The 24,854-nt window shown below is 38.7% G+C and overlaps 1 protein-coding gene across 3 annotated transcripts in view; it reads right to left on the bottom strand.

The window, feature by feature from the left end:
• The window catches only part of pcsk5b (proprotein convertase subtilisin/kexin type 5b), a 137,078-nt gene that overhangs the window by 21,793 nt on the left and 90,431 nt on the right, over positions 1-24,854 (bottom strand). For all 3 annotated transcript variants that reach the window (XM_041786784.1, XM_041786782.1, XM_041786781.1), the window contains exons 12-16: positions 16,466-16,654; positions 14,295-14,431; positions 9,908-10,033; positions 9,570-9,672; positions 855-1,048 (exon numbers count right to left, since the gene is read on the bottom strand). In XM_041786784.1, coding sequence (XP_041642718.1) covers positions 855-1,048; positions 9,570-9,672; positions 9,908-10,033; positions 14,295-14,431; positions 16,466-16,654 — 749 coding nt within the window. The remainder of the gene's footprint in view (positions 1-854; positions 1,049-9,569; positions 9,673-9,907; positions 10,034-14,294; positions 14,432-16,465; positions 16,655-24,854) is intronic.

Below are 24,854 nucleotides of genomic sequence, written 5' to 3' on the forward strand. Positions count from 1 at the left end.
TAATGTCATTGAAACACCTGAATTCATTAACAGGTGTGACCAAGTACCTTTACCCTTATAGCGTATGTTTCACGCCTTTATTCTGGAGAGTGGGAGGTTGGATTGAGAGAAAATGTCATGATTTTTTATTTAAAAGAGAATACAACTCACTCCTGGAAGAAATCAACAAACTCATTCACTAGAATTCATAGTCAGTTTCACCTTTAACATGCTTCATTCTTTCAACTTATTTCCACTGCTTTCTGATGGTACCCCACTGTCATCATCATCTTCTATTTTTCCCGCATTCATATCAAAAGTACTACTATGATACATCATGAAGTGGTAACATTAGCAGGGAAAACTGTGAATTTCCTAATTCTTTTGAACATCTGGATTTGGCACCAGTAATTCAATAATTGTATCACGTAGGGCAGGAAGAAGATGCATTGCAATCTTGGTATTTGTTTAGCCCCAAAAACAGCTCCCAGCTGGTTTATATTTAATCATTTCCTGCTTTTAAATAAAGCAGGAAACTAATTATTTAGTGAAAAGCTCTACTTATGAATGTTCAAGCAATATTAGCAAACAGATAAGATGTACTGCTTTGCTCACAGCCAGTATCTCACTGATGGACACAAAGCCAAAGCTACTCACAGATGCTTTAAAACGATGCAAAAAGCACAAACTCACCACTCAGAATTCAGTTATAGGTTTTTATAAAACAATCTCATTGATCAAAATCACCATTTTCTTTGTGATTTCAGTCACAAACACACAAAAGCGATGGCGTAAAGAATGAGTGCTGTCTGGTAATTTCCATAGGTTCTGATTTTTTTTATTAAGGAGTCAGTGTGGCGAGCAGTAAAACGTACCGTGGTCGAGGTAGAAGCTTTCGGCACAGGTGGCCACACATGTGTTGGAGCCCTCGTTGAGGTGGAAACCGCTCCGACATGTGGTGCACTGGTCACTGCGGCTGCCGACGCAGGTCTCACATAGCGAGGAGCACTTCTTGCAGCGCTTCCTATCGTCACGGAAAAAGCCACTGGGGCATTCGGACACGCACATCCTGGAGACAAGAGGGGAAAGACGGGGGAGAAAAGAGAAAAAGAGGATGTTAAAAAACTGCAAAAGTGAATGAAAAGATGCTCAAAGAGAGGAAAACTTACATTAAACACATTCAGGTGTGAGTTAACTCTTCTTATGCAACAACATCAGGTTGATTTCACATGAAAACAACCACAACAAGAAAGGTATCATGTTTACAGGCTTAAATTTGAAACATATGTCTAACAGAAACATGTGCCTCTTGTGTAACAGTATTACAAGCACCTTGTATGAGTACAAACCTCCAATTAAACAGAGTTTTAAACAGTTTTCCCCCATAATAACACAGTAAAGATTAACTTTCTTAAGAATCTATAAAACATCATTATTGTTATCAAAAGTCTCAGAAACACAGAGTATGTGCATGTGTGTGGCTTCTGTATGGTGAACAGGTGTAACATCTGCTGAATTACTTCACAGCCCTTCATCACCCACTCATTTCAGCATGAGGCTCCTTTCCTAAAGGAAAAAAAGACTCAAAAATCCGCAAGAGCAGAAAGCACGCACAGAGACGCACTCCTAAAGCTTCATTCATTCACGACAGAGATTTCTGCCAAGAAACACAAACTGCACGTGTGAAACACATAACACACGTGTGCTCAAACACATTGTGTACTTTACAGGAGTTTGACCTCCACCTTAAATACCGTCTCTCTGCTTCATTCAGTCACCAAAATTATGGATCACTAAAATATGCAGTCTGCTTGAATGGCTTATTGTTTCAAACTAGGGATGTCATGAAACCAGGGTTTTAACCTCTAATACAATACTAGTAGAAAATCAAATGATACAAGTATTCAGGAGTCTGCCCGCAACCTTGATGGATTTATTCCTTACACACGCATTCATGGAAGAGATGTTGTGCTTTTTCAAAGTTTTGTATTTTTCAAATTTACAAACTATCAAATTAACAGAATTTGGTCTTTCAAAACAGCTGGTGTCTAAGAGTATCAATTAGTACTGCACACTTATCTAACTGCAATCATGATGCCAGGTTGTGTTCAATTACAAAATCACATAAAAAGCTGCAACTACTTTTGTATTAATCCTTATTCCCTGAGCGTTTTAGAAAAATGCCTGCAGAAAGGCCTTTAAGTCACATTAGTGCCACTTTTGCACTTTAAGTACATTTAAATTTCAAAAAAACAGAAATTTTGGTCCACTCTTGTTACACATTTTACCATTTTATTCCAAAATGAATATACACTTGGCAGAGAAGGCGCTGCTCAAAAGATGCTTCCTAGGTTCGTCAAGCAGCATGCTTTACTTTCCAGGTAGTCTAGAAACCCCAATATGGACAGATTCATTTATGATAATGCATAGTGAATACAATAACATTAGTTCAAAAGCAATTAATCCATAGTAGCATGAATCTGAATATTAGGATGCAACAAGCTTTATGCTATAAAGGAAAAGGCTGGAGTGGAGGAGGTTAAGCTTTGCCAGCAGCAGCAGCGTGGTGAATCAGCATTGATACAAGCAGGGATCAGTGAAGTACGTCATATTTAAATGCACCACTGTGTTGTGAGAAAGAGCTGTGATTGTCTGTGGGAGCTGGGAGGTGATAATTAGGATCAGCTGGCTGTCAGCTGATCACAGCTGAGCAGATGACTTCCGTGTCTTGCATGAACTAACGCTGAGCTTCATTTTTAAGGAAAAATATTAAGGTTTTTTTAAAGCAGAACCGAGAAAACTTCAAGATTTGTATTTTTTTATGCTACCTAATATTTCTATGTTTTAAGTTGACAATAGAAAAAAGTTTCGAACAGCTATTTCTTAAGACAGGTGGGACAGAGGGGAAGGTGTTCAACAAAAAAAAAAAAAAGAAAGAAAGAAAGAAAGAAAACTCCAAGTAAATGACACTTCTATTGCAAGTTGGACAGTGTGCTAGATTTTTTATGTTTTGAGTTGAGAAATACACAACAGTCATTATTCTCTGCATTTTCTTTGACAACCAAGCAAGTCAACTTATGTTACCATTTGTGCATCATATCGTAACCAGAATTGCAAACCACAATACTGTCAATCAAAATTGCACATTATTACCAAATCTTTCAGCACTAGGACCAATGAAACAAATACTTTGACAACTTTATTTTAAACGTTTTCCTGACCAGACTGTCTTTGCAAACGTTGAATGTACTTGAAACTGTTCAGAAAAAAACTTGGCTTTCATTTGGAGTTTTCTGTCCCTTCAAAGCGGGCATTCATGTGTTTTACACTGAGAGGAGGCTTCTGTCTAGTCACTCTGTCATAAAACCAAGATAAACAGAAGGCTGCAGTGATGGTTCTGCTTCTGGAACTTTGTCACATCACCACACAGGATCTCTGGAGCTCAGTTGGAGTGATCATTGGGTTTTTGATCACCTCTCTTACTAAGCCTCTTCTCCCCTGATTTCCTGGTTTGACGATGAAACCAGTTCTTGGAAGAGTCTTGGTTGTGCCAAAGTTTTCCCAATTAAGAATTATGGAGGCCACTGTGCTCTTGGGAAATTTCATTGCAGCAGTCCTGTCTCTGAGCTCTGCAGGCAGTTCCTTTGAGCTTGTTTGCTCTGAGGTCTTCTATAGAGAGGTGTGTGCCCTTCTAAATCATGCCCAAACAATTTATTTTACCACAGATGGACTCCAATCAAGGGATAGAAACATCTCAGCAACAATCAAGAAGAATGGAAGGAACCTGAGTGAAATTTCAAGTGTTTTTGCAAAGGATCTGAATACTTAGGTCAATGTGATATCTCACGTTACTGGTCCTCATGTCCATACTTTTCCTATGAGTTCTCAATGAATGTCTCAACCACTACAACCACCCCATCCCCCTCTTAACTTCTGATGTCCAAGAACTGTACCTCATGAAGGCATATAGCCATCAAGCTGTAGTTCTAGTTTCTTTCTTTCTAGCTATTTTGTTTTTTAAAATTGGAAAACTGCCAACACCATGAAAAAAATCCCCTCATATTTCAATTCAGATTTTTGCATTTAAAAACAAAAATCAACCAATTATTTCCTATTTCTATCAGTTATTGAAATAAAAATCCAGTGATCACAACATGCATGAACTGTTTCCACAATCATAAACCCTTCAGGTGTTACAGTGCCTCTGAGATCTTTGGTTTACATTCAGGACTGAGGCTGTAAACCACTGACGATGAAGAGAAATATATTTTTCAGAATTTACTGAGGAAGAGCACGGATAATTACATTCCGTTTTCCCACTGGATTTGTGTTTAAGTAAGAAAACAACATTTTAATCTCTTTAGAAAATCATGTGCAAAACTTAAACTGTCTTTAAATAATTGCTAATTAACAGAAAACTCCTGCACCCGTTCACGCATGAGCCCCTCACACAGAGACCTTAAGGTGAGTGTGGACCGTTAAACACATGTGTTAGGATGTAATTATAAAAATATTTTTTTGGTGACCATTAAACACCAGCACCACCTCCCCTCCTTCCTCCCAGCACTCCTCCTGATCTGCATCCATCAGTCACTCCCTGTGGTGGCAGAAAAGGGCAGCTCACCTCTGAGGAGGGCTAATGATAAGGCAGCGGTTAAGCTCACACTTTCTCATGCACCTGCATCGGATCGCCTTTTATTAGTGCAGAGACCCGCCGACACAAAGGCAATTACAACACACTTTGATCCTAATGGGATCCTAAGGGCACGCAAAAATGTGCACACACATAAATTCACAGTCACACACGCAGATGTGCACACACTTCACCTGGGTAAGAGAGCAAACTGAACACAAAGTGACAGGCAGAGAAAACAGCATCTCTGTTAACTGGCAGATTCAACCAGACACAGCTGCATATCTTCACTGTGTTAACAGAGAAAAGCAAATGACACTGGTAGGAAATTACCTTTGAACAAATGACAATGAGAGAAGCCAAACTCCAGATCCTAAAATGTGCACTTAATGCTGGCTCCAAGAGCTTAGAAATCTCTAATAGAGCCCTCATAAAAACGCCCATTTTTTACGGGAGGAATAAACATGTTTACAGCCAGGTTTAAAAGCAGCTGTGGCCTTTATAGCGATGTTTACAGCAACACAATTAATAAAAATAAGCCTGATCAGAGTACAAATGTGTCATGCAAACACACAAACCAAAAGATTTTGATTCGATAAAGCTGATCAGGAATATAATTTAATCCCCAAAAAGACAACAATTATGGCTCTGATTGATGTCCATGCACAGTGGAGCCACCAGCTGTAATACTTTGTGCACTGTGCATACAGTTTTTTGAAATAAAAATAAAACTGTGACAACAGCAGATCATGTGTTTAATGGTTTCATTCAATTCTCTGCTTTTACTGTTACTGTCTTGCCGCCTGCGCCCACTCACAAATGTCATGATGCAAATACATTTGAAAGTGTATGACTGGTGTAGCGTAACTTAATGGTGGTAGCAGGGCAGAGGTTATTTTTCTGAAACTCTGGCACCAAAACGTTTGTGGAAAAAACATGAAATCCTGGAGGATTTTTCTTAAATCAGAAGCTTTACTCCACTCTGCATTACATGAGGGAGAATTATGGGGCTTTGATGCCAAATGTCAGCACCGCAGATGTGGATGTTGAACTGTGGAAACAGCAGAATAGCCTACAAATACAACTGAAAATAGTGACACCTGCAAGGTTTTGAGATTTTCTTCATAAATACTGTTAAAAGGGGTTTTTTTGGTCAGTGCCTGTACCCAGTACTGAACGCTCATACAGCTCATAATCACAAGAGTATGAATGGACTGACTCTGATTTACATTCATAAGGATATTGAAATTGAGTTTGAGAGCAATGGGGAGACAACAGAATATCTTCTTTTAGGTATCAACACAGTTTAATTTTAATATTCTATTTCCTCACCTGGCTTGCTATTGTTAGTAGAGCTCCATCTTTTATTTTCTTTGCTTTTAAAATTACAGAGCATTCAGAAAGTAGTCAGGCCACCTTCACTTTTAAACCTTTTTTTATGCCACAATAAAAATTGAGATTTTTTTATTGTATTAATCTACACTCAGTACCCAATCAGGATAGAGAAAACAGAGTTTTAGATTTTTATATCTTTTTTTGTAAATTTATCTAAAAAAAAAAAAAGAAGAAGAAGAAGAAGAAGAAAACTCACACTCTTTATAACAGGGGTGTCAAACTCAAGGCCCAGAAGCCAAAACCAGTCTGTGCTATATCCTATATCTTAGATTTATTCCAGAACAAAATGTAAACTTAATGTTGTGTTCATTCCATGTTATTTCTTTGGCTCAGCACCAACCCTCCTAAATGTGCATGTTAACACTTTTCAGTAAAAATGTAAACTTATCATGTAATGTGGTCATTTTGTGCTTTTATTCTTTTATTTTATTTTTTTCCCATTGTCTAGTGGGGATATGTGCCATGGAGGGGGATTTGTTCTGTATGTTGTTGTTTGTCTTTCTGTTTAACCATTAAATCAAACAATGGAACTAAGTCCTTTTGTTTTTATATGCAAAAAATAATAATAAACCAATTTTAAAACAAAAGTAACCTTAATCTTGATGATTTAAAATCCTTGCTAAGTCATAAAGTTATTAAAAAGTAAAGAACAAAAAATAATTTAATTAAAGGTCAAGATTTTGGGAAAGGAAATTAATTTGTGTTTTCATTTCATATTTTCAATTTTGCATCTCACGATAAACTTAAGACTTAAACTTATGAGTAACTTTTTATTCAATTTTTTGACCTTTAAGATTCACAATTTTAAGTCATATAATCACCTTTTCAACTCAATATGTTGAATTTTATCTCATGTTTTGACCTATTCAATGCCTAGCTTTGACTTTTAATCCCATATTTTGACCTTTAGACTTGCAATTTAGAATTTTATATCATATTTTGACCTTTAAAAGTCAGGATTTCAAATTGCAGTGGCATGAAGTGTTTGCAAACACCAAATAGGCTGTCTTGTGTTTTGCACTTAGGAGAGGTCTCCTCCTAGTCACTCTGCCATAAAGCCCAGATCAGTAGAGGGCTGCAGTGATGGTTCTCCTTTTAGAACTTTGTCCCATCTCCACACAGGATCTCTGGAGCTCAGTCAGAGTGACCATCAGGCTCATGGTCACCACTCTTACTACGTTCTCCCCCGTTTGCACAGTTTGGCCGAGCAAGCAGCTCTTTTAACAGTCCTGGTTGTTATTAAGTTTTTATCTTTCATTAGAAAGTTAAAAAAAAATCATCTACAGAGTCAGCTGACTGCCAGCTGATTGAATTTTTGTCTCCAACCAAAGTCAAAACAATCACAGCTCATTTTCTCAACAAGGTAGTCCACTTAAACATTACACCTTTCCCACTGATCCCTGGTACACCAATGCTGATCACACTGCTGCCGGCAAAAACGTCCCCTCCACCACTCCTGCCTCGTCTTCTCTTGCCTAAAGCTTTGTTTTAAATCAGTTTACAAAATCAGTTAATGAAGCTAACTGTATTTAGCATGAAATGACTTCAATTTTGCAGTAGAGAAATCTGATGAGAATGTTCCAGACGGAAATGTCTAACTGTGTTATAAATAAAAATAATCCTGGTATTTTACAGACTAAGCACTTTGCTTTCAGACCACGCTAGAGCAGCAGTGCTGCAATGTCTGGAATAAATGTAAAATTCAACATCATGAAATACATCTCTCTGCAGTCATTTGGGTCACAAATTAAGAAATGCTGAGAAGTGCTTCACAATGTCAATATGCACCTAAGAAATTTTGTTTTGAAATGTAAAGCAAAGGAATCCATACACACAAAAATACACCATCAATTACAGTAGCTATTAAAATTCTGCTCTTTACAGTGATTTGAAACGCTGTTTTTCAAGTTGCTCTTAAAAATGCTTCTAAGAGTTTTGTTCCTCTGTTTCTCTTTCACAAAGCATACAGCATCCAGATGCATTTCTCTGGTTGTTTCCTTTAAATAGCAGACACAGGGTATATTTTCTGCGGGAATGTTGCTTAATAAACTCATTCATGCAAACAGAGCTGTTACACAGTGGTTTCTCTGAGGTCCTGATTTAATCCACTTATCAGCAGATTGCTGTGCAGCTGGATTCACTTTACCCGTTTAAAACTTTCTGATTGAGACCCTCACAGCTAATATTGATCGCTCTCTTTTATTTGACTGCACTCCCAGAGGACGTCACGCTCTTTAACACAATCAGATAACACACGAGCACGATGGATCCCCCATGTGTAGCTTTGTTACTCGGATGTTCTTTTAAAATTAAACAGGAGGTAAAAAAACAATAGGTTTTGTTGGAGTCCACAGACAATCTACTTTATGTTTTATTGTAATTGGCCATACTCTTTACACCCAAGGCTATAGGGGCTAAATTTGTTCATGAAAAAATAAATTGTTCTTAACAGATATCTTAGTTAGGACAAAACTGAGCTAGCAAAGTCATTTTTGTGTTTGTATGTGCCGGGAAATTTTGCTGCCATGCTACGATGTTGCTGACACTGAGTTGATGCGCTGAAATCATACAGCCTGACATAGATGATAAAGATGTGAAGTACTCTGCCTCTTGTACTAATAGATTTATTGTGCAGGAAGTTCAAATAAATCTCTTTAACCTAAGTGACAATAAGAATTGTTGCAATGGAAAGGATGCATTGACCTGCCAGTTAACACCATTGCAGTGTTAACTGGCAGGTCTTAACAGCCCTTTGCGAGCAGTTGCAAGTTTCAACTCATCTCGTTGCAAATCTTTGGTCTGAGCTGGGCTTTACTATTATTGTTTAATCCACCAGCAGTGCAATCTTTCTCAAATTATCATTATTTACAATTAAATGTGATTAATTACAAAGCCTGCAATTAATTTGATTATTTTCTTAAGTGACTGACAGCACTGCTGTTTTTGTTTCGGATTTTTGTATAGTTTTAGACTTAGAGCAATTGTCCTCCTTTTTGGATACATGCTTGCTTTTATTTTGAAAGAAAACAAGGAATTCTGGTTAGACTGAAGATTATGGCATGAACCTAACCATAGAAAAAGGAATTAGCTATGGACTGAGAAAGACATAAGGGGACATTATAAAGGGAAATGTTTGATAACACAAGGTGCAGATAACTTTGACTATTTCACTGTGCTGTTTGGGCCTTTTTCAAGTGAAATGAGTCATTACAGAGCAGTAATTGACTTATTTAACTTCAGTTTGGCAGCAGGGAGACGCTGCAGTGGCTTAAAGACCTCGTAAAGTATAAAGTAAAATCCAAAATTTGTGTCTTAGCACACTAGATATGTTGGAATACAGTTGTTGTACACATGTGTCCCATCCCTGATTAAGGCTGTGAACAAATTCTAACAGGTTAAAGGCTGACTGAAAATTAGTTTTGGACATTCAGACCAAATATAAATGTTGAAATCCTTGTTGGTGTGCACCGAGTTTAATCAGGACACCTTTAATCATGATTGATTCTGAAATTTTCTGCAGGAACCATGTTCCACTTAGCAGTGATTTCCATGTCAGTCTGACCTGGTGTTGTTCTTGAACTTGAGGAAGTAGTGGAGGCAGTTGATGCAGTGGTGGGGTCCCGGACCTTCACAGCCATTCTCGTTGCACTCAGAGTCACAGGGGCCTGCAGACACAATAAGGTAACAGGATGAGCATAGAAAGGGTTTTATAGGCTAATAAAATCTGGAGTTTATGGATCATTATTTCTGAACTATAGCACACTTTAATAACACTCCTCTGCTCCTATAATGAATGTGGCACTATCATCGTGACAGGACAGTAAAAAGACCAGCTGCTGAAGATTTATGTTGCACTGCTGCTACTGTAGCTAACCTGTCTGCTCTGGATTTATCACCCACCGTTGTACTCCTCGGTGAACTCCTCCTCGGTGGTCATCACTGTGTCTGTGGAGCGCGGCTTGTCGCTGCGCAGGTACGGGTGCGTGGAGGTGCCATATAGGACCAGCGACCACTCCTTCAGCTTGCCTGAGGAGATGTATTGAAAGTCAGGTAAGACGCAGATTCTCTTTAGCTAGAGATGTTGATGATTAGCTGAACATCCTGTGATATCGAGTGGATCTGTATGACTCATATTCAGAGTCTGGAAAAATTAACAGCTGTAAAATGTTTGCTGTGGGCCTTACTATTCTGATGCAATTTCATCCATGAGTGAAAAAGCATTGCTTGTTTGCATGGACCAATTCTGTTTCATTTACTGTGAAGCCTCAATCTGGCCCAACTACAGGAAATGTGCTTCATTTGGATTGAACCAGCTATCACAGACAGTAAATATGTGTTAAGAGCACATGCAGACAAAAAGGACCTTCAGATACAAGAAAGTAGGGGCTTTTTTTTGGTCTTCAAGTCAGCCAATCATCAGATCAATTAAAAATCCTACACTTTCCACCTGCTCTACCCCTTACTGTGACAGACACACAGTTCTGAGCATGCTCATTACATTCCTACTGTAAATGTGCAGGTACTTTATGGATCTCTCCTCATCTTCTTTTAGAAAATGCAGCTGGTTGTATATGACCTGGTTAAATTTACACAAAGATTTCACCTCAAGTGATTTTAATCATTTACTTTGTATATTTAATATCTATTTATGACTCAAAATCATTTATTTTATTTATATCTAGTGCATCTCGGGTTGAAGAATGATTGTGAAGTCATCAACTCATGCAACTCTTCACACAAGCCTTTGTGAGGCTGATGTAATGGTGGCGGGTTTAAAGCGAGAGCAAAGTATTGATTCAAGGCAGAGCTGAGAAAGAGACTGGCAGCTTAAACAGATCACCACATTGGGAGGATGTTTGTCCGGTGAGCTGATTATGATGCGTGTTTGGTGTAAAATCAGCATAGTTCCAACTGTCTAGCCGAACTAGGTCCATCTGCATATTTGCACACTTTGTAGAGATGCACTGTATTAAATATCCTTTATGTATTTTAGCTGATGGCTGAAACCGATGTTTTTTCACCACTTTTTCGTTGTAAGAACCCCGCTCTTCAAAAAACGTCAAATCACCAGAAGAGTTTAATACAGTACTGTGCTGTGTTATTTTTTGGCATATTTGTCACACTTAAATGTTTCAGATCAAGATAACCCGAGTAAATACAAAATATAGTTTTCAAAGGATGATTTCATTTATCAAGGGAAAAAGCCATCCAAATCTACCCAACCCTAGGTATGTGGAAAAGTAACTGCCCTCTAAACCTAATAACTGGTTGTTTAACCCTTGGCAGCTACAGCTACAAGCAAGCATTTGCAGCAAGTGGCAATAAGTTTGAAGTTTAAAGTTTTTATCTTATTATTGTGTCATACATGCAACCATATGCCCAGCCCACATGAGCTTACATGACACCAAGAATTCAGACAAAACCAGGATCAGAGTGCATGGTAGTTCTCTCATCATTATAGAACAGAAAGGAAGATGGAGACAAACTAAATATTAGTTAATTAGTTAAACAAAGTATCTTGTCTTCTTTTCTAAGCTTTTGAAACAAAATTAGCAAGCTTAAACACATCAAACTTAAACAGCCATTCCAATTTTTGCTCATCAGTCAACTGCAGAATTTCAGGATTTTAACAAGTCATTTCATGAAGCAATACTTCTCTTAAGTCATCATATTTGGTAAAATGCAAAATAAAATGGGACTCACTTTCTATTTCTCCTGAATCACACAGCTCACAGAGTCTGTTTTCTCTAAGTCTTTTACATCACATTGGAGGAATTTTGGCCACCTCATGTCTGCAGAATTGCTTTAATTTCACCATATGGAGGGGTTTTCAGCATGAACAGCCCAGGCCACTACAAGACCTTCATTTTGTTTTTTTTTTTAAGCCAGTCAGAGGTGGGCTTGCTGGTGTGTTTTGGATCGTTCTCCTGCTCCATGACCCATGTGCTTATACTTGAGGTCATGAACATTCTCCTTTAGGATTTTCCAGTAGTTAGCAGAATTCATGGTTCCATTAATTATGTCAAGTCCTCCAGGTCCTGAAGCCCCAAACCATCAATCTACCACGATAAGGTTTTGACTGTTGGTATGATGTTCTTTTTTATGGAATGCTGTGTAAAGTGGGGGACACACATAAGGATTTTCTAAATCTTTCGAGATCTTTTATCTGTTAGAGACCCCACACATGAAGATAAAAAATCAGGCATTGAACAGTTTTAATCGTACTGTGTGTGGTGTGCTCCGATAATCTCAACACAGCACACCACACACATCATGATTCTGTCCCACCACCGACCTAGAATCTCATCCTCCAAGCCAGAAATCTCGCATGATCACACGTGATCTAACAAAAACGATGAAGAAGAAACATAGCAACAACCGATAGCAACAACCGGAAAACACAGCACGCAACATGGAAGAGGACGTACAAGAAGAGGGAATGATGGTGTTCTTGGGACTATTTTTAATGGAAAAATCACGGTCTAAAAAAACTAAGAGAAGACTGTGAAGAAAATCCTGGAGACAGCGCAAACACGGACTTTATAGTCTACTGGGCGAGCTAGAGGTAAGTTGTTGTCATAGACATTATATACGTTTAAAATGTCTATGGTTGTTGTCAGTCAGCTCGCTTCTTGATTGGCTACATTCCGTTACATGTCACAATTTATGACTCGGGAGTTGTCGGCTTGCCCCACACACATGAAGATTTTTGGTCGTAAATATTTAACAAGTTTAACATTTATGATTGTCGGCCCTGACCGTTTTCGGAGCCAATTATCAGGACAAATTCACTCTTAACAAACCTCAGACCACAGGATAATCTTATAGGTTAATCTTAAAAGACATAAGATAATCGGGCGTTTGCCGTCCTTGGTCGGGAAGGGGGAAAATCGGGACAAAAACAGCGCAATTATCTTTATGTGTGTACGCTGCTTAAACTTCACCCCAGATGTAACGGGACGGACATGTTTTAAGAAATTTGACTTTTTGTCCGGTCAGTCCACAGAATATTTTCCCAAGTCTTGGAGATCATTATACGTTTTTTGGCAAATGTGAGACAAGCTTTCTAGTTCTCTTTGGTCAGAAGTGGTTTTGGCCTTGGAATTCTCCCATGGATGCCATTTTTGCCCAGTCTCTTTCTTATTGTTGATTCATGAACACTGACCTTAACTGAGTCAAGTGAGACCTGCAGGTCTTTATTTGTTGTTCTGGGATCTTTTGTGACCTCCTAGAGTAGTTGTCGATGTGCTCTTGGAGTAATTTTGTTAGGTTGGCCACTCTTGGGAAGGTTCACCAATAGTCAAAGTTTTCTCCATTTGTGGGTAATGGCTCTCACTGTGGTTGGCTGGAGTCCCAAAGCCTTAGAAATGTCTTAGTAATCTTTTCTGGACTGATAGATGTCAGTGACTTTGTTCCTCATATGTTTTCAAATTTCTAAAGATTATGGCATGACAGTTTTGAGATCTTGTAGCCTTCATCACTTTATCAGACTGGTTCTATTTAAGGGATTTCTTGACTCAACAGGTCTTCCAGTAATCAGGACTGGGTGTGGTGAGTAAAATTGAACTCAGCTTTCCAAAAAAATGTGGTAAGTCACAGGTAACTCATGGTTAAAGGGGGAGCAATTACTTTTTCAAAGGGCAAGATATGTATGGATGTTTTATTCCCATAAAAAAGCAAAATCATCATTTAAAACTGCATTTTGTATTTACTCCGGTCTAAAATCTAAATTATTTTGATGATCTGATACTTTTAGATGTGACAAATACGCAAACAGTAAGAAATCAGGATGGGAAAAGTACGTTTTTACAGCACTGAAAGGGAAAAGATTCAAAGTGAGCTTTTTGATATTATTCAAGTGAGAGATGGAACGACACAACAGACTTTAGATTTAACAATTTACTCCATATTTACTCCAGTCTTTCTGGCCTAGACTGCAGCTGAAAAATACACATTACTTTGTATTTTCAGTTCTTATAAACAGGTTGTAATCCACACTGTTTATGACAGAGCCTATCATGTTTCTTGGCACATGCCAGTGATTGACACAGCAGCCTTTTAGAAACTGCTGCTCTCTATTTGAGACTTTATGATGTTGTTAAATTAGTGGGTCATTGGAGCAGTAAAGTTCACCACCTCCAGAGCAACATGTGTGCTCCTGCTGCTCCAACACACAGTCCAGACAGATTTTTATCTCCTTTCTGTACTACAAATTTTTAAAAAGGTCTAAAAATATGCACAAAGACCGATGATTCCCTTTAAATTAAGGAGATAGACGCTGACATACCGGGTACTTTTTGGCTGCGTAGTTGAGAAGGTGAGTCATAAATCTCCAGGACCCAGTCCCCTGCCGCCTTCTCCCCCCAGCAGTGGGTGGTCATAAACTCCCAGTTCTTAAAGCCCTCCATGGAGTGATCAAACAACCTGCACAACGACACCACACACAAAACACACAAACAAAAAAAACACAGATGAGAAGGAGGCTAAAGATACCAAGAAAGACAACCAATCAGGGTTATTGACAAGCTGTGGAAAACACTGTAAAAGGCTGTTTAAAGGGCTTTATTATCTAAAGGGAAGGTAGACAAAACTCAGAGCTTCAGTTATTTTCAGTATCAGGGTTGACCACATTTATAGGACAGTTTAAGGCCAAATTAAAGAGAGAAATATCTAACATACTGCATCTAGAATATAGTCACGAATTACATTGTTATACTTATTCTTCAGTTCCTTTATGTATTTGCACATATAAAAAGACAAACTGCTGTTCTCTAAGCCAACAGAAGAATACAAATATATAAATAAACCAGAAGAACAACTTCCCATAAAAACAACCCTATTGAAGAAATAAAATCACTGGTAATATTACTCTTATCACAACAGATAAAAGCAAGCAATGAAATAAGCAGCACCACAGTTGTTTAAGTTTTTTGTGTTTAGAGTGAAGATTTAAAAGATAAAGAGAAAAGTTGCAATTTCATCAGGAAAAGGCTAAAAGGCACACTCTAACTAGGAAATCTGCACTGAGCCCAAGCATGTTTCATCCCCAGTGTCCAGTTTGTTTGACCAGTGTGAGAGCTCCATGCCATGCTCACACACAGTCTACCTCCTTCGCCGTGGCACAGATGGAAGAGACAGGCTTTGGGACGGTACAATTTCTCATTTGGCATATGATCAACAGAGCCATTCACCTCAAATCTCATTTTAAACAATGGTGAAGTCTTAAGAGAGCATGTCCACTTTCTTTTTTTGTCCTGTTGCTCTGATTGGCCTGTAATTAATGTGACAGAATGCCCATCCAATCACCTTCAGAGAATTTTTTGGAAGTCCTGACCTTCCCAAATTGGACTTGATGAGGAGGATCTGTGGCTCAGTAGGGAGAGGCAGTGCTCTCACAATCAGAAGGTCGTGGGTTTGTGGGATCCCCTGCAGTTACATGTCGCTGTGTCCTTTAATAAGACACTTAACCTCAATTTGCTCCCACTGATTCGTTGGTGTTAATGAGTGTGTATTTGTATGAATGGGATTAGCTGATCCTGATCGCCAATTCTCCATAGCAACCTCTGTCATCAATGTGGGGTGAATGGAAAGCAAGGATGCATACATGAAACAGTCTATGGTGTGCCAGGTTACAAAAAGATGCATCAGCATACATTTTTGTCAGTTTCATATCCAGCCTCTCTCAGGAGCTTCAGATGTAATAAATTAAACCTCTCATTTAGCCTCCATAAGCCTGTATCTCCATTGGGCACATTTCTTATCACTTGTATATCACATTGTCTACTCCCATAAATCACAGAAGATCTGATATCATAGCGGGATTGGGTGGTGTCAGATTTTTAATACCATTAAACTTTCATCAGAATTTCCCACAGTATACAGAATTCCCGCCACATGATTAAGACAAATCACATTATATAAAAGGAGTTCAAGCTAAGCACTTTTAGCTGACAGCGTATCTCTGTGTTTCATTCAGTCCTTTTAGAAAATGCTTAAAAACATAGGATGCTTAGTTTTCCTCGCAGGGGTGCTGGAAGCGATTTATTGTTGCTGTGATCTTAACACACTTCACTGCAGTTACATTAGGATGGATTATCGAATCAAGATTTATTTCTTTTTCCTCTACCTCTGTGCAAAGACATGCATGCCCTCCCCCCTTCCCTTTTCATTTCACCCAGAACCTTTTTTCTCAACAATAAAAAACTTCAGATCATTTCTCTTATAATATATGATAAAAACAAATCAATTTCCCCCAACAGGTGACTTCTCCCTTGATTCAGCAGCTAGGTGTGCCAAATGTTTGCATTAAACTGACTGGACACGACGCATAAACATCAGCCAATTGATTCATGCCTCTTTATTTGGTCAATTTTTGACACCAATGTTAAACCAATTCATCAGTGCATGCCTAGATATTGTCAATCACTGCCCACCTTATCTCATACTTCTGTTTTTTACCTGTTGGCGAGCAGCTGAGACTTGGTCCCTGAGGGTGATGTCAGGTTGATTGACAGGTCTCCACGGCGAGGGTGTGTGATTGTAATCCGTACGACCACGTGCTCCAGGTAGATCACATGGTGGTTGGGGTTGTCAGTGCATCCCGTCGCCTTGTACACAGATCGAACCACGTGCTCTGGACGGATGGTTCTGGAAGACAGAGAGGAAAAGCATGAAATAAAAAGACATGCAGAAAGACAATGATTTTTTACATTAACCGGAATTTATATCTGTACTGGGCATTCTGACATCAAGAGGTAATCCTTATTGTATTGTGGGGATTCCCTTCAGTGTTTACTGAAAATGGTTTGATATCTGAATGCTCAGACTACATGTGGATGTGGTCTGGGATGTCTTTATCTGGACTTGACTGGCTTTATTTATGTCCACCCAGCCTCACTTTGATTATTGGGGATTGCAGTCTTTATAGAAATCTGAATTATTAGGTTCAACTCAGTAATCGCATCCATTCTTTCAATTTCCAAACCACACATATTAATCCAGCGTTAGCTGACAGTGACGTTGAGTTTCATCTCACTTATCAAAATGATGTGAAAGCCAGTATTCCAAACATGGAAGTTAAACAACAGTTTAACTTTACATGTTCTAAGTTAGAAGACATTGCCTGCTAAAACTGAATATTATCAAATTCATCATGATTTTATGTGACATTTTTGATGTTTCATGTAAAACTCAAATTAGAATAACAATGGAAATGAAACTGAGCAGGCCTGATTCTAATAAGCTTGAAAAATGTCTACATGTCGATGAAACCGAGAAAGCTTTCCACGGCAGGGGACTTTTGCAACTCAAACTACTAAATGATGATAGCTGTCATGTTTTTTTTTTTGTTTTGAGATTGAATGTACATATGGAAGCCAGACTGCCATAATCGATTAAAAATAGTTATTATCTTCAAAATAAAAGAGACCGCAGATGTATTTCACTCTGTGTTCTCAGTAATAATGTTCAAGTTCAATTCACACTAAAGCAACTTTAAAAATCCCTCTAGGGCCAATTTGTTTGGAGCAGCTTGTGCATTAAAAACAAATAAAACAGACAACAAAAATATGCAAAAGAGCTAAATATGAAATAAAATCCAAAAGCACCCCTTTAGTTTAGTTCTCTTTCTTTACTGAGACAATCTGCTCTCTTAGTTGTGCCAAATATTCTTTTAGTGACTTAAAAATCAATAATATCAAGTTTCAAAACCCTGAGGCATGCTCATGAGCAATTACATATTCTTCTCCTACTTTCACCTCCTCTTTGGGCCAAAAGAACAAGACATGTTTTGGCTTTTTTGTCCGTATTTTCTTTCTCCTAGACCTCAGTGAGCCAAAGGGAAAAAAGCACGATAAGAAAGACAAAGAACTCAGTTTTATCAGTCAGCTCTGCACAGCTCAGCGGCAAAAGCATCAGGAAAGAGCCAACGCAAACATATAACGAAGTATTGAATAACAGTGCAATGATCTAATAAAATAGCAATAAAAAATCATCAGGTTTAATCAAGGGCATAGGGACACGATGCATCTAGAGCGAGGCTTTGTAGATAGAGCGACATGTTGCTGCATACAGTTACACATGGAGCCAAACTGACACTTTAACTCTCAGCAGTACTGGATTACACGCCCGGATTATTCTCTGGAAACTACAACAAAGCTGGAGACTTACACTTGCTGGCAAAATAACATATAAAAGGATTACTATAATAAGATATTTTTACAGGGAGGAGGGTTAAAGGATTGTTATTGCCTGTGACTTGTGTGGTTTGATCTTTCACTGTTGGAAAACATTTTATGACATACTCACAAACAGGGCGATGATATTTTTAAAGCCAAAGTGATGCAGCACAGATGTTCAGGGAAATTATCCAGAGACCATTATCGCAGTGAAGATTGTTTTAAGCTGTGTGACCAAGATGAAGATTGCTTCTTGGAAAAACTAATTCATCAAACTTGAAGTTCCATTGATTATGAATTACAGTTAAAAAATGTGTCAGTAAAGTTCATCGTGATGCATTTCTTTGTGTAAGGGAAACTTTTACTGTAAAATCCAGATCCTAGGCACACTTTCACCATTTTTTTCTTGGGATGCTAAAGCTTGAAAAGTGAATAAATCATATATCCACCTTACAGATACAGAATGTAGAATTTCTGCATTGAAATATATGTTTATATGAATTTAGATAAGTTGTAGATATGAATAAGTGACCGCTATTATGTAATATTTCTTAAATTTGAGATCTAACAGTAGCTGGAATATTCTCTAAACTGTATAATTGTAACCAAGGCCTTATGCAGGGCTTTTTGAAATACCAAAGTCCCATAACTGAACTCACTAAAGAGTTTTGGGGGCAAGCAAGCCATGAAAATTGCTTCCCTGATCTAAATATGTTTATTCTTCGCTTTTTTCCATCTAAACACCCGAAATTGTATTTTTCAGAAAGATAATGCAATACACATCATATATTGGGTTAAAGCAGGAAATGTGATGTGTACTTTCTGGTTCAGGTCTCAGGATACTTTTATTGTACCTGTAGATTGCAAGCATGTAGGATTTACTTCAGCAATGTGTGGTGGACTGGGGGTCCTTATACAGATAATTTTGAGCTTCAAAACTTTTTTTCCTGTATTGTGGTGTTGTGCACTATAAATGAAGCATTGAAATTGTGAATTTTGAGGCAAAATTCTCACATTTCCCCATGATTTGAGTCAATAAGGTCAGACTAAATTAAGCCTAAAATAAGATCACACCATCTTCTAGAGTCCACCAGTAAGCCAAACATATTTTTTCAGAAGGCTATAAGATCTCAGATAGATTAGGCTGCTTTCACATTAGGCTTGACTGATTTGAACCGTGTTGTGACGTGATTCCTCCCATTCCCCCTTCCTCTCGCTTGCTTGCTTTCCCACTAACAACATCGGTCCGTTCCTGGGCCCACTTGCATATGTACTCAGTCTGATACAGCAGGTGTCGGCATGTAGCTGGTTTACAAACCCACCAAGAGGAGGGAGGAAGAAGCTACCATGGCAACCACTCAGGTCTCCTCATAGCCAGCATCACACGGCAGGTAAGCTGTGTGTCGCAAAAAAGGCACGCACTAAAACTCTGTAAACAAGTCAAAAGGCACAGCTTAAATGCTCCCCTGGTTGTGTTGCTTACCTATCACCTCACATATGTGCTGGCACACAGAGACGCTGAGCCATTATGCAGTTATTTGGGGAAAATACACCCCTCTCCATGCAAATTTGCCTTATTGCGTTAAGCATCTAATGACGAGGACAGTAACAGCACAACATAAACAGTGTAAAGATTAGCTTAATGTCTGCGAGAGCTAATGGGAGTGGGCTGCAGTTTTTATGACACCCAAACTTTCCAGAGATCAGGAAACAATTCCACCTCTGTATGACTTAAAAATTCTGTTAACTCTAAAGATCAGAGTTAACCAGTTGTCTGCCACTTCTGCAGCAGGGAGTTAATGCTGTCGGTAACCTGCCATTAAGGCACAATAACAACAACTTTAGTATCGCGAAACGAGTTCAATCAACAAAAAAACAGAATCACAGGAAACAGGTCACGCCAATAAAATCCTTGAGAAACCATAACCATTTTATCTCTAATTTGGAAGGCGGTAAGGAGTGACTTTGTCACACAACAATCACCGCAGGCTGAGAGACCGTACTATAGCTACCAGATGTACAAACTCTGTACAGCAAAGACCGGTGGCGCTAAAAGAGCGTCACAGCTGCGCAGTAACTCCATGTTGTGGACTTTGCTGAACAAAGCGGAAATCATCACGCAAGAGGACAAACCAGCTGGAAGGTGTACGGCTGCACTGAATAAAAGGAAATAAGAAATTCATAAAACATCAAAGAGTCAACCATTGCTTTCAGTGCTACTGCTACTTCATCACTACACCACTGTGGTTCAGATGGATAACAACACTAAAAATCATCCTGCAGCAACTTTTACACCCGTATAGTTACTATTCAAAGCAGTATCATAGAGGTCTCCCCCTCCTTAAAAAAGCCCTGCAGGTTAACCATCCCAAACAGCCTCTCTATTTACCCTTTATCCCATTCTCTACTCTCTTACATAACAGCTGAAGGGCTAACAGCCACTAAATCAATGTAATTAAACCCTTCTGAAAACAGAAACACACAATAAATTCCATGAGCTCACACAGACATGATGAAATGAAAACAGAGAAAACTTCTCTCTCTGACGTCTCTTTCCTAAGAACGGGACGTCTGTTTGGAGAGCGGACAACCGTTGTGTGGTGGGAGTCCAGGGCTGATATCACAGCTCTGGCTTCTCTGTGACACTACACAGATAACTGAAGCATACGCAGGAGAGTGAACCCAGCAGATGCACAGCTGATTACCAGCAGCCTGATTGCACACAGGTCGGCCCGTTTTTCCTGGTGCGTGCTCCAACTGGAGTGAGGCGAGTGATAGCAGACAGACATTACCAAACGAAGTCAGAGGGGCCAGCCAGAGGGTGTGTGGGACGAAGAGGTGACGGCTGCACTCATGGAGCCAATTAGAAGCACAAAAACTTTGCAGGCTTGTTTCAAATAGAGTTGTTAAAACTCTAATACAATCATAGAAAAAAAATCAAACAACATTGATCTCCTTATCAATACCAAGGTGAAAAAAACAGAAGTCAATACCCAATGTTAGTGATTTCTTGTTTTAAATAACCAAAATTTACCAAAAAAACAAACTTGTGCACACTGTCTAAACTGCACAAAATGTTACAGTTCTCCATCTGTGGTTTGTGAAAGCTACAAATAACACTACCATAATGTTGCAAATTGTTGCATGAGCTAGCAAATTCACTAAAAAGGAACAATAAATAATTTTAAGTTATACTAGATAGCAGGGCTGGGCAATACTGCCTAAAAATAAAATCTTAGATTCTGAACAGAAAACCCCATTGATTTTCTTTTTTGCTCCAAAATAAAAACTACAAATGAAAAATAAATAATAATAAGAAAAAAAACACATTTGATTCTTATCTCATCAATAACAATTATCAAAAGTAAGCTTTTTTCCCTTCTGGGCTTAACTTGTTAGCTGTTTTGTTGATTTGACTTCTTACTGAAATTTTTGTGTGAAGTGTTCAACAATTTCAGTCTGCTCAGCAAGCCGGCACATAAAATATTCAAATGTTCCCCAATCTGACGTGCTGTTTCTGAGCAGTCCACCCTGTAACAAAATAGGTAAAGCCTAACCTCCCATTTCCACATGCAACAGCTGCGCTGCCAGCAAAATGGACTGCGGAGCAGTTGTCAATTTGAGCAGTTCTACTTTCCAAACTCCAGTCTGGTGTCCCAGGAGCACCGTTCTGCTCCACTTCATTGGGGATACACTGCAGGTCTATTTTCGTTGCTGGCCACTGCCAAACGGCATCAATCCACAGAGCAGATCGATCCAAACAGTCGGAAAAACATGCAGAATATCTTGTCAATATCTGGTCAACTTCAAAATACAACACAAGGCACTGACTCCTGATAGTAAATTATTACGGCATCCATATTACATCTCATTCTGCAGCACAGGTAAAAGGTCATTGGGAGGTCAGTGGGTCAGAGAGCTACAACAGCACCACTGATGAGGAAAATAGTATTTTTGAGGTGAAAAACCACTGAATTTTACATGAAACCACACATCCTTTGCAGCAAACATTAACGTTTAAAACTTCAAAATGTACGCTCCCGTGGTGGAAGCAATATAATCATAGACTCAAAACAAAATTAAAGCCAAATCAACCCTAAAAAGGCCATATAATCCGCTGTTGACATACTATTCCTGCATGAACTTACAGTTCCCCCATGATCTCTGCCCTGTTATCTCAAGCTGATCATGGCTGCGGTGCATTGTGCAGCACTTTAAACACACTTCCAGTATGCGAGGTCACTCGCCTTTGGTCGGAGCAAAACCAAGGTGCTGCAGAGAGCAGCACAGCTGGTGTATGTGGAAATTAAGGGTACGAGCAGTGTTCATTTTGACAGCTATCTTGAATTTAGTCTCAGTTTTGTTTTAGTCACATTTTTGTCATTTTCTCTCTAAAACATTTTAGTTCTTGTTTTAGTCAATGAAAGATGCAAAAAAAACATTTCAGTCTGCAGTTTTCAAATTGCAGAGGGTTAAATATTTCTTTAATCTGAAATTTGTGTCAAAATACCAGTTTAAAACTTCTTTATTTTGCAGCAGAGATGTTATGCATTACAGATCATGCTTCAATGTTGAATGTTTTTCTTATTAAATATGAGAGTGACACTCCCTTTAACACAACAATTCATATCCAAATTGCAATATGAGTCAAAATTATCTCAATCAGATATTTTTTTTTTTAATTGTTTAGCCCTAGTTTTGTCTTATATTCTTTTGGTTATAATATAGAATGATATAATGCTTGTGTTTGTTGGAAATTACACAAGATGAGGAACTTAAGAAATAATCACACATCAAATAGCTACTGCAATATCACTTTATATAGATGAGTCTTTGGTGGCTGATATTTCCAATATTCCTTATATTTCTGTGTCTCCATAGATGTTCTGCTAAGCTAATTCAAGGCCAAGGTCAGGATGTACTCTCTCCTCTTCTCCTAGGTTGATAGTCTAAACTCACATTCTTGAATTAGATAAAATGCTGTTTATTCCTTTAGTCAAGGATTGTTTCCTCACAGCTTGCGTGTCTCTGAACCTTAGATAGACAGAGTCTGGCTCCAGTATGTCAGAGTCTGTGGATCATATTTTGAGTTATGATCAAGGTTAAAGTTTACCAAAAGGCATAAGAGGGTGAACTACTTTGGGCTTCATGAGAAATCCGGGTTCAACCTCTCACTGTGTTGATGTCACTGTTTCTCCTCGGCCGAGACCAAGTAAACACCTCAACTTAAGTCACGTCTCTCGGGTCTTTCTCTCACCTCAATTTTTGGATTATTTATAAAATATTTCTTCATCAGTGGCAGTGAGGATAATGGCTTTGCATCTTTGTTAACCCAAGTCAGAGTTTGGGATTTAAATAGAATGATATGGATAATATAAATGGTCCACTACCTCCCTTTTGTAAAGCAGGCTAACAAAAAAAAAAAAAAAAAGTTTAATAAAATAAAATAAATTTTCCTCTAGGACACTTGCATTGCACATGCATTCTTGCCAAACTCCCTGAGGACTAAGGGAGATTGCACAAAAACACTGGCCATGTTTCTGTGCAGAAACAACTTTCTTACAGCTTTGGCGCATTTTAAAATGATATCATTTTAAAAGTGAGATTACGTCATACTAAAATCTGTTATCAAGAAGTATTGGACATTTTCTCGAAACAAATTTTGACAATCAAGGAAAAAAACTGTCTATGATGACTGTAATCAAAGACATTTACACTTATGTTGGACTCAAAGTTTTCTGTCAGGAGAAAAGAATGAGCAATCTGAAAATCCAGTTACACAAAAAACTTCCAAGACTTCTGTGTCTTCGATCCAAAAACCAAACAAAGCCTTTTGTTTCCCGGTGATTGTAACTTCTTGCTCCTAAGCCCGTCGTTTGGCTGGACAGACGGAGGCTAATTCTGTTTATAAACACGGCTTAAGCTCCCAGCGACTGGACCAGTGTGTGAGTGACCATTTCACACTTCTTCAAGTACTGCTCGTAAAACAACACACGTGGAAAAAGGTGGCTAAAATTACCCGGTTTGTTTGAATTTCTTTCAACAACAGTGGAAATCTCTCCAGAAGCCAGCACACATTACATGAGCGCAGAGGCCCCGGCTGCCTTCAACACAGGCCTGGACTTTACATAAGCCTCATATGGACTGACTCGTGCACTGGAGCAGAACAGACAGAATGACACTGATAATGCTGCAGTCTCTGGCCACCGAGCCTTGGACTGAAAGCAAACCAGTTCAGGGCCCGAGTTCAGCCAGCCAGCCCGCCTAACACAGAACAGCTCAGACTTCCAGCTGCATCAAGAATAACAAGCTGTGAAGCTCTGGCTCTCTCCTCATGTGTGTGTTTGTGTGTGTAGTAAAGGTCTTATGTGAGAACCATCCTGCCAGAACTAATGCTTGGCCCCTATTAAGGTACAGCTTGCACAACTGCACTCTCAACACATGGCGCTGTATAAAACACCAGGGAAATACACATTAAAAAAGATGTTTTAACACATATTTTGGCATCAATGTTTTATTCTTTATCTGGATTTTAATATTTCCCAAAAAGCACATGGAGACAAGACTGTTTCAGATTTCTGATGTCAATCAGGGGACTGTAAAATGCTCTCTATTAATCTCTAAACATCTGTCACTAACGATACACTGGCGATACTTTCAGAGCCGTACAG

Source organism: Cheilinus undulatus, linkage group 5 (genome assembly GCF_018320785.1).
Source record: "Cheilinus undulatus linkage group 5, ASM1832078v1, whole genome shotgun sequence".
Lineage (NCBI taxonomy): Eukaryota > Metazoa > Chordata > Actinopteri > Labriformes > Labridae > Cheilinus > Cheilinus undulatus.